Below are 10,695 nucleotides of genomic sequence, written 5' to 3'. Positions count from 1 at the left end.
AAGAGTGTCTCAATCGTATCACAGTCCAGACTTTGACAAGACAAAATCCTTTTGTTTCACTTAATTTCAGTCAAACATGTATGGACTGGCTGCATAACCGAAGTGCGCTTGAACTAAAGACCTCAAACTGATGTCCATTCTCTTTTAGGATTTTCTGGTAGAGAGCAAACTTCTATTCTACATTCATTTCAGAACAAAGGCTAAACAAGAACAAGGAGTTGCGACTATGTCAAGTAATTCAGGTAAATGCGCGTCCAGAGATTTGACCAAGAGATCGATCACAGATTCACTGATGCTAATGGAAAAATTGCGTGCGCCACAACTCGCACTGACGAGCGACATCTTTTAATGGAGGCATAGCGGATCGATATAATGCGTAAGCCACTATAGGTAAGTGGAAAATGTCATGATAAAGGATTTATCTGTCATTTGCGCAAATTAATAAATTTAAACTTATACATAACAATGGAAGTCAATGTCATAACGCGTGAATCTGACAGGGGATTGTCTTTTTTGATCCACGTCTTATCAATATTTATACAGAACAAACATGACTGGACTAAAAGTGGAATCTGCGTAGTATGCGTACAAAAGGTTGACTACTACAAATAACTTGTAACTGCCTGCGCACATTTCATCCTTATTTTATCTGTTATAAGGTATTTGTTAAGGTAATTTACTGTCCATTATATTGCAACAAGTGCATGTGGTACGAGGCTGTCGCTTTTTGTGGTTATCGCCTTAATTTAGCTTCATTTATGACTAACTTCCTGTTTTGAGTTTTAATGCTTTTATTTTTAAGGGACAACTTCCTGTTTAACTGTCATCATAAAGGTAGTTTAACGGCAATCTAAGAACAGAAGGTTGTAATGAAGTTTATAAAATGTGCCTTGATATTAGCAAACTCCCTTGATAATTGCCCTCGCTAAAATAATAGTAACACTGCCAATATGATTCAGTGATATTTTAATGCAGGCTGTAAACATAATAATAAACAAATAAAAGCTGTTTTATGATGTGAAAATACAGGAAACACACAATGAGAACAAAACAGAATGGTGTGACCTGTAAATATAACAATTTCACAACAATTGCTGACAAAGTTAAAAAGTACAAACCTTGTTTAAGTCAGAGTAATATTTGTGGGAAACTTAACTAGATGTAATCTCACCATAACTGATTTATATATTTCTAGAAAGCCGTTCTTCTCCTGAGTTCTTCAACATTAGTGAAGCTGTCTCTGAAGTATATCATCCAGAGAAAGCAGAAAAACTAATGTCACTTATTTATCTTCTGTGTAATTATTTACCCAGTCACCCAGACTTCTATACTAATATACAGTATTAAATTGACAGACTTGTTTTAATATTTCACTTAGATGGTGTGAAGTTTGGAACTGATGTCCAAACCGTTCAAATTTTAATAACTCTTACAACATAACGTCAGTAACGTTTCGGTTTAAGCATGCACAAACAAAAGTTTGAAATGAAAGTTGCTTCTGGATGACATCATGAAACACTTTTGTTGAAAATTTGTTTAAAGTGGAAATCATACAATCATTTTTAAATTTTGTACAGAGAATAAACATTTAAAAAAAAAAACAAGAACTTTGAGTGCCTTTGGCTGGGTGTTTATACCTTTATATGGGTTGGTGGGTGGATGCATTGGCCTGTCCCACTTCCTCAACCGAGACACCGGATTGGCTCTCTGAGAGGAGGCTCCTCTAAACATCACAGGCTGCTGTGACAGATGGAGCAGACAAAGTCAACAAATCACCTCAAACAAACCAACGTCAGCCAGTTCTAAGCTGCCAAATGCAGTACTTTGGTTTCAAGAGTTGCAGATCTAAACCAGAAATGTATCACCAAAACTAGTCCTGTGCATGCATGTGGGTCATGGACAGACATTCCTTACATAAAGACATCCATACACTCTATTGTATTAATCACAACAATAACCCAAGGCAGTGGCGTATTTTTGAAAACTATTTAGAAATGAGAAATCTGGAGAGGTGGCATACTTTTATGCTAAGCCTGTTTACTCCTAAATAAAAGTCAGCACAACAAACTGAAGTCAGGAGTCACCTTATTAAAATATGTAATTTATTTAATCAGTATACATACAGCTATTTTGTAAAAGAAAAAAAAAAGAAAGAAAAAAAGCCTGAGATGGTTTGTTAGAGAATCATAGTGATCAAACATCATAAACATCATACCAGAAAGACCAGGATTCAGGTTGTGAAGAATTTTAGAGTGGTTTGGAAAACAATATTCAAAGCTATAACTATATTAGAGCACTTTTCAAACTATCAACTAAAAACAGAAAGAGTCTGGCACACCAGCAAACCTGCAAAGACTTGGTCATCCACCAATAGAGAAGCATTTAAGAGGCTCATGGTAACTCTGGAGGAGCTGCAAAGATCCACAAGCAGGAGAATTTCCACCACAGTGGTGCAACCTACAAACCTGACCTTCATGAGGCAATGGCAAGAAGAAAGCCGTGGCTGTTGTCAAATGAAACCAAAATGTAACTCTCTGGTGTAGATGCAAAACACAATGTGTGTCAAAACACTGACACTGCACCCTTTCCACCAGGACACTGTGGAGTGATATAGATCAACACATGTTTCTCATTCAAGCACTACATCCAACTGAGGACCTTGGGTGTGACTTGACCCTGGGCTAGAATGTGCAGAAATATAAAATCCGTAGATTAGCAAAGTAGATGTACATTGTTGGAAACTTTAAGCTGTAAACCCTTCAAAAACATCTTTAAATTATTGATTACAACCCACCTTTTAGATATTTTTAAGTTAAAATATTTATTTACCCATGTTTCCTACTTCCATTTCACAAGAACAAGCTACTATCTTGTATTCTTTCATATAGAACTTCATGAAAAGATGCTGCACTGGTTATAAACTGAGATACTGTGCAAAAGTTCAAGGGGTGTAAATACGTTTGCTCTGTAAAAAGCTCAAACAATGTTATTTACCAAAACACTTACAACATAAACAGAAGGGTTCATGGAGCATCCCGTTCTCTTACTATAAGAGTTTGCTGTCGTACACTTTGTTGCGTAAAATGACGCACGCCCTTACCCACCAGGTCAAGGACCTGTCTGTTTTAAATGTTCACCCAAACTCACTTCCAAGCTCAGTCTCGGCATCTCTCATTGGTGACCTCCACCCCTGCAGGCTTCTCTGGTTCAGGACTCCGGCCGTTATGCAGCGGGCTTTGTTCGGCCGGAGCGCGTCGCTCGCTCAGCTGGCGGCAGCGGCTCTCGACGGTATACTCGCTGCTCGGAGCGCCCCGCTGCTGCAGCGTCTGGAGCGCTCAATGTCCTCCGTCTCTATCCCGCCGCCCGAATGCATGCTGCGACCGCTAGAAGTGCCCGTGCGTTACCTGTTCGGTCCGGGGCCTTCAAACGTTCCTCCACGTGTCTTAGCAGCAGGAAGCAAGCCTATAATTGGTCACCTGCATCCAGAAATGTATGAGGTAACTATTATGACAATCAGTAGGATTCAGTTATCTCAGATTTGGTTTGTCGCGAGGAAATGAGTTTCATTTGGGTTGCCTTTTGGTCTTTGATGATGCGGTTCCATTTTATTATTTTTCAGAGCTCTTTGATACAGTTTTGTTATTTGGAGAGATGTTGGCGGTTGTCGTCCTAGCTTTGATTATTGCCACTAAATTGCTAGAGTTTTCTTTTTAAATGAGCAAACCTTAGAGATATATAATATATAAGGTTTGTGCGTAATTACGCACCGTCTGTGAAGCGCACCCTCACTGCTACCGCAGATGAATATAGCCTTCTAGTTTCAATTACGTCGAAAAGCCCTTTTTCACGTTTTTTAAATTCGTGTCACAGATCATGAACGATATCAAAAAGGGCATCCAGTACGCCTTTCAGACAGAGAACAACATGACCATATCAATGAGCGGCTCCGGACACGCAGCCATGGAGTGCGCCGTGTTCAACGTTGTGGAGCCAGGGGAGAGCGTCCTCATTACCGTCAACGGGATTTGGGGAGAGCGCGTGGCTGAAATTGCTGAACGACTGGGTATGATGTTTATGTTTTATACATGGCTTTACGCACACACTTGATTGATCACTGTCGATAACCCCCCCCCCCCCCCCCCATCAACACTGAAACTGAAACTCAATTAAAATATATATAATATGTATTCTGAGATAACTGTTGTACTCCTTTATTTATGAAATTCTTTTTCGTTTGTTTGTTCTGACTTTAGGTGCCAATGTACACAGACTGGTAAAGGCACCAGGAGGATGTTACACCAATAAGGAAATCGAGCAGGTTTGGACTATGTCTTACAACTCTGACTATAACTGAACATCTGAATTGTTTTCTTCGAGGAGACTTGGGTTCATTGAAGAATAAGAATAAGAGAATAAGAAGAGTTGGGTGATTAAAACTCTTTGTGTTTTAGGCCATAGAAAAACACAAGCCGGTCTTGTTTTTTCTTGCGCACGGAGAGTCCTCCGCTGGCCTCTGCCACCCAGTGGATGGATTTGGAGACATTTGCAGAAAGTAGGTTTCTATCCGGCATTTCTTTAAACTGAAATATGTTCACATTAAGGCACATTTCTCACAGCCCTATATTGTATGTTCTGCAGACACAATTGCCTCTTCCTAGTTGATACTGTGGCCTCACTTGGAGCAGCTCCGATTTTTATGGACAAACAAAGTAGGTCAACAAATAAAATCACAATACTTCTGTTCGGCGTTTGGCATCTATGTGATTTTTTTTTTACATTTCTTATTGTGTTCAAAGAAATTGACATCCTGTACACTGGTTCTCAGAAGGCTCTTAATGCACCTCCTGGCACAGCACCCATCTCTTTTAATGATAGAGCATGGTAAGACTGAACACTGTAGTGCATCACTGAATGTCTAGCCAAAAAAAAAGAAAAGAAAAGATTAGGCAAATTATTAAAGCTGCCTTTTTTTTTGTTCCCCAACACAGCAACAAGATGTTTAACAGGAAAACAAAGCCAGTATCGTATCTCTTTGACATGACACATTTGTCCAACTACTGGGGTTGTGATGGCAGTCCAACAAGAGGGTGAGTGATTCGTTTTTTTATTATTTGTGCCAACAAAGTAATTCGGGTTATTCTAATAAATAGGTCCAGTTCAGTTTTTAAAGTTTATGATCAGAAATATACCACACGTTGCTTGTGTTGTAATGTTTAACTTTCAGTTGATAAACGTCAAACGATAAACTTATCAGTTATAAACGTTTGCTGCTTCTCATTTAGTGATGAAGGAAATTCAAAATTTACAGAAGAAACAAATGACGAATGAGATGTTAAAATTCCTCATTTTCAGTGATGTGCACAAATGAAACAAAATACATTTTATGTTTTGCATTATACCTTGTAAAACAGTTACCAAACCAAAGATACTCATTTGTAAGACAAAAAAGAACAGATTAGAGATAATAGCTTGCTCTGGGTTTTAGATATCACCACACTGGTCCCGTTTCTGGATTCTTTGCACTGAGAGAGAGTCTGGCAATTCTTGCTGAAAGGGTAAAGAGATATTTCACTATTTTTCCACCTTACCACATCAACTGAATTTAATACTTTAAGATTTCCCTTTAGACTTTAAACTGTACTTACTTCAAATTCTCTTTACATTATTATTATTATCATTATTATTATGCATATTTTTTTTGGCATCTGCTAATTTTGATCTTAATAAATAAAGCCAAGTATAACAATCATCAATAGCTCTGGACTGCCTACTGATTGGTCTCAAATCTGCTGGTTTTCCTGTATGGAAGTTAAAATTAGTCCACAATATGAGCTATGTCCTTTATTTTTTTGCAAGTAAGACTAGAAAATGGCCAATCTTTGTCTCCCTCTAGGGGTTGGAAGAGTCCTGGAGGAAACACAAAGAGGTTGCAGCCTACTTCTACAAAGGACTAGAAGACCTTGGCCTCAAGCTTTTCATCCCTGACAAAGTAAGACTGTTTAAAAGCTCAGAAACATTTAATGTTTTTTTTTTGTTTTGTTTTGTTTTTTTGTTTTTTTGCTTGATTAGTAACTGTAGAACGTACATTTGAAAGAAGCGTGTGAGAAAATGGGACAAATACACTAAAACCAGTTGGTCAAAAAGTATGCTAAAACTATTTTCTTGGCATGATGCATTTCGTGCAGGAGTTGAGGCTTCCTTCTGTTACCACCATATGCATCCCCGAAGGCTATGAGTGGAGAGAGATGCTCACCTACATTATGAAGAATCACCAGATGGAGATAACAGGGGGACTGGGTCCATCCGTCGGCATGGTTGGTTTCATTTTAGAAGTGTGAACATGCAAAGGTCTCATCATTAGGGTCACTAAAGGGGATTTAAGAGATATGACCTTTAGACCTCATAATATTAAAAAAAAACATATAATGAAAATGCAATGCCTTTTCTTTTTAACATCCTATTCATGTTTTAATTAAACATTTGACATTGCACACATTAGATCTCTTTCTATCTAGATACAAAATAACAGACATGTTAACGTGTATATTTAAAAAGTAGATTCCATCTAAATACTTACATCAGAAACAGCATTGAAAGACTTGCATCAGTTTTTTTTCCCTTTTTTTTATAATCCTGAGTCACTGCAGTCATTAATGCACCCTCTGTTTTAATTAGGTGATGAGAATCGGCTTGATGGGATACAACTGCGAGAAGACCAATGCTGACAAGGCATTGCATGCCCTGGCAGATGCTCTGAAGAACTGCAAAAAGAGCAAGGCTTAAGAACTCATACTCTCACAGCACCGACTCTGCACACATTCATAAGATATATCCAACATGGTTGGAACATTGAATAAAGTGCAGAAATCTCTCAGTGCTATCTACTCTAAGGATTTTTCAGTATAGCCCTTGTATATGTTTGCTATTATTAAAATAAAGTTGCAGAAGCTGCCATGCTGAGTGCACTGATGATGTTAATAAAGTCTGTTTTCTGAAATACTTAAATGCTCTTGTGTCGTTAAACGGAAAAGCTGAAATTTCCTGATATTTTTAAAAAAATATCTCAAGCAAACTGTTCCAACTATCTTATTTTCATAACTGCTTATCCTTGCAGGAACAGAGTTAGCTGTTGCCTATATCCAGTAGTTGGTGGGTGAGAGAAAGAGTACGCCCTGGACAGACCAACAGTTCATTACTGAGCAACTCAACTAGCACCCAAAGAAATTCATGTTTTTGGAGCACCTTATGAGAACTCACACCTGCGTGCAAATTAATTGCAATAAGACCCTTGGTTGGGATTCAAACCAAGGAACTTCTTGCAAGGCAACAGTACTGTCACTTGTTTGAGTCAAAAGTTTGGAGATTTAACATTTGAATCATATTCAACTTGGTTAGCTCAATTCTAATTCAACTAATTAACAGCTGTGCTCATTTAGTTTGTCATCTCATGCACCTTGTCACCGCCGACAAACTACACTTCCCAGGAGTCCATGCGGTGCTCGCTCGTTAGCTGCGTCAAAACAGGTCCTACCTCTTTGCGTCTTTCGCTTTATATTTTTGTCCTTTGTTAGGATTCATACTCTCCGTCCAGAAGCTAATTTTGTCCATGGCGTCTCCCACTGATGGCAACGGTAAGTCCGGAGGTCATGTTTAAATTAAGGTTAAACTATAAATGAAACAATGTTAAAGGATTTTTTGTTTTACTGCTTAAATGATTTGTCACAGTGACACGGCATCTCGGTCGTTGAGACTGTTAAAAAAAATCTTTAGCTTTTTTCTTAAATAAGTTACTGAGTTTCATAAAATATTTGTAATTATTATTTTCTTGTTACATTTCCTTTTGCCATGCACTTCATTTAGGTGACCTTTGTGCATGCATTTGAGTTTAACATAAACAGACACCACCGCTTCATGTATTCTGTGAACTGCGCATGTCAAGTGACTTAATCGTTTTTTTTTTGTTTGTTTTTTTTAGTTAGTTTTTTTAACGATTCTCGTTTTATTTGGCAGATTTAATTTTACTTTTTTTATTTTTGTCTTATTTGGATTCAGTCGTCTTCCTGCCATAAGTTTCTTCTTCCTCGAGTGTTTTTCATCAACGTCATACAGTACTCTACTGCCATCTTCTGGATTCAGACCAGTGTACAGATTCTGCAGGAAGTGAATTTTTATTGTCGCAAAACAATTTATTTTGTCAGATTTCATTATGATGTTGAAATTAGACTTTTTTTTTTATTCGTCCCATCATTTTAATGAAATATTTCACACTGCGACTAATATTGTGCTCTCCTTGCGTTTCTGTATCATGTTTGTTCAACTCATTCTCTTTTCGCCCTGAGAACCAGACTTGGTTTGTGGGCCCCTAAGTTTCAATCTTAACTGTTGCCATGATCTGGACATGTTTGTAACCACACTATGTGTGTTTCTAGTTTCTGTTAAAATAACTTGGATCCTTTTTATGCAATGGAAAATTTGTAGACCATATTGACAGAGAGCTCGTCCTTTTCTGTAAAGAATCTAAACCCTAGCATTTGGGCCGTGTTTACTGAAAGCAAACAAAATAATTTTCTGCTTTATAAAGAGCATGGACACACACTCGCTTAATTAAAAGTCACATCACACAGGGAGTGTTTACCAGGGTTTTATTGAGAGTGGACTCTTGACCTGTGTGTGTTTATTTTCAGTAGCAGTGGAGCTGAATCCCATCCTCAAGCCTCTCAGCTGGCTGCTGGGTACCTGGGAGAGCGACGAACCCGGAGAAGGAACCTTCCCCACCATAAAGCCTTTCCGATACACTGAGAAACTACATTTCAGTCATGTTGGGCAACCAGTCATCAATTTTACGTACGTTAACCCTGCAGAGCTAGACTTTGTCTCAGCAGCAGAATTAAACTTATTTCCAGCTCATTCCTGACTGTTTTGTTTAGGTTTAACGCGTTTCATGCGGAGTCCAATAAGCCCCTTCACAGAGAATGCGGTTTTATTCGAATCCAGCCGGGGACAAACAAAGTGGCCTTCATCATCGCACAGAACTCGGGTAAGACAGCAACTAAACACAACCAAGTTTCTGATAATCAGTGCTGTTTTACGTTCTTCTGATTTTTTTTTTTTTTTTTTTTAAAAAAAACCCCTAAAAACTTGAAATCACAAATGCCATTATATTGAAATGCAGAATCAGATTCTGCAGCAATTATGTCAAGTATGACTAACTCTGATTTAGAGCCTGTTACACAGACATGTAAACAAACACTAAAAATGGCCGCTTTGTCATTTGTTTTCTTTTAATTTGCTCTCAAGTCATTGAATTTACAGATTTTAGTTTCTCCACCCAGGACAAATGTGTTCTGTCTGCAGAGATATCCTCATCTGTCGGTTTTCCTTGTTCATGCCTTCGCTATATTCGTACTAGCATGGCTTGTTTCAAGGCTGGATGTTGTGTTTTTATGTAGGTTTGGTGGAGATTGAAGAGGGGGAGCTGACAGGAAATCAGCTCAAGCTGCAATCTCAAAGCCTGGGTAGAATCTCTTTTGCCAAAGAGCCCCATGTACAACAGGTGAAACTGATCAGTCATCATTTATACCCAGAAATGTGCTGATATTACTGTATTCTGAAAGCCTCCATAAGCTTTAAGAATGCTATATTTTCCTTATATAGCACATAACTTGCTTTCTGTCACTTTGATTATTGCGTTACTTTTCTCTTTTCTTTCAGATTGGCAGAGTCTTGCAACTTCGACCAGACGGGAAGCTTGAACAGACTGTTTCCATGGCAACTGACAACCAGCCACTCACTCAGCACTTGTCCATCACTTACAGCCGGTCATCTTGACCCAACCAGCCTCGGCCTTGCCCTTGTGCTTTTTATCCCCACACCTATCAGAGCAACATTTTAGGAGTCTGGGTCCGAAAACTTTTCTTTCTCAGGGAGTTTGTTTGTCATGCTTTTTTTTTCTTTTTTTTTACATTGTATGCATTTAAATATGTCCCTGTTTTAAATCTACATGGTCCTAATGGATAATAAAGATTAAACTTAAAACAGTAACACTTTTGTTTTGATAACTGACTTAAATTAGGAAAAGTAATTAGGTTTTACACATGCATATTTCTCAAAGCACATGGCCTCATTTTAAGCCTGTATCCGAAGGTGATTAGGACAGAAAAACTGGTATTTTAAATTAAAAACCTGAGATTGGAGCCTTTAACTTTCTTTGTCAATGTTATAAGTAATTCCACCAAAAATAATTTTTCATATGACTTATGTAGAGTTTACAAACTGTAAACAGGTAATGATTGCAGCCTATATTTAATAGAAAACTTTTTTTTTTTTTTTGCAAAAAATTGTGAGCACATCAGACCATGTGGTTCTTTGTCATACACTAACTAACAGCTTGCTGTTAATGTGACCAGTAACACACCTGCACTGGGAACTCTGGCTTATTCTTCTGACTGGATGTCATCTGTCTCCGAGATTAGAACCAGCGAATTACTCACTGGAAGGGATTGAAACTAGAACCATAAGTCGGTCCAACAGTCGAAATCTGAACTTTGCCAGAAAAACTTTTACGTTTCAAGCCATATGCTACGTCGTCTACTTTACAAATAAAATTGCTGCAAAGACCTCCATAGAAAAGAATTGGTGAAGAAAAGCCAAACAATTTAATTTATGCAACTAATGAGAACACATTTTTGACCATCC

The 10,695-nt window shown here is 38.0% G+C and overlaps 2 protein-coding genes across 3 annotated transcripts; both read left to right on the top strand.

Moving 5' to 3' along the window:
- Positions 1-3,068: 3,068 nt before the first annotated feature.
- On the top strand, positions 3,069-7,001 carry agxtb (alanine--glyoxylate and serine--pyruvate aminotransferase b). Its single transcript, XM_015014664.1, has 11 exons — positions 3,069-3,497; positions 3,871-4,063; positions 4,254-4,318; positions 4,452-4,552; positions 4,639-4,709; positions 4,797-4,881; positions 4,989-5,087; positions 5,486-5,555; positions 5,894-5,989; positions 6,186-6,314; positions 6,676-7,001. Exons 1-11 carry the CDS (start codon positions 3,084-3,086, stop codon positions 6,781-6,783), a joined length of 1,431 nt encoding a protein of 476 aa, XP_014870150.1. The 5' UTR covers positions 3,069-3,083; the 3' UTR covers positions 6,784-7,001.
- A 350-nt stretch (positions 7,002-7,351) lies between these two features.
- On the top strand, positions 7,352-10,041 carry thap4 (THAP domain containing 4). 2 transcript variants are annotated; one of them, XM_015014670.1, is made up of 5 exons: positions 7,352-7,631; positions 8,685-8,844; positions 8,928-9,037; positions 9,450-9,553; positions 9,712-10,041. In XM_015014670.1, the coding sequence occupies exons 1-5, from the start codon at positions 7,607-7,609 to the stop codon at positions 9,826-9,828; spliced, it is 516 nt and encodes a 171-aa protein (XP_014870156.1). In that variant the 5' UTR covers positions 7,352-7,606; the 3' UTR covers positions 9,829-10,041. The 2 variants fall into 2 exon arrangements, with proteins under 2 accessions (XP_014870156.1, XP_014870158.1); XM_015014672.1 differs by having other exon boundaries at positions 7,360-7,631; positions 8,688-8,844.
- Positions 10,042-10,695: the final 654 nt, after the last annotated feature.

The sequence above is a fragment of the Poecilia latipinna genome, unplaced genomic scaffold (assembly GCF_001443285.1).
Source record: "Poecilia latipinna isolate Pla-1442-1.1 unplaced genomic scaffold, P_latipinna-1.0 Scaffold1838, whole genome shotgun sequence".
Classification (NCBI taxonomy): Eukaryota; Metazoa; Chordata; class Actinopteri; order Cyprinodontiformes; family Poeciliidae; genus Poecilia; species Poecilia latipinna.
The sequence above is the reverse complement of the archived record's forward strand: the minus strand, read 5'-3'. Positions and strand labels throughout refer to the sequence as shown.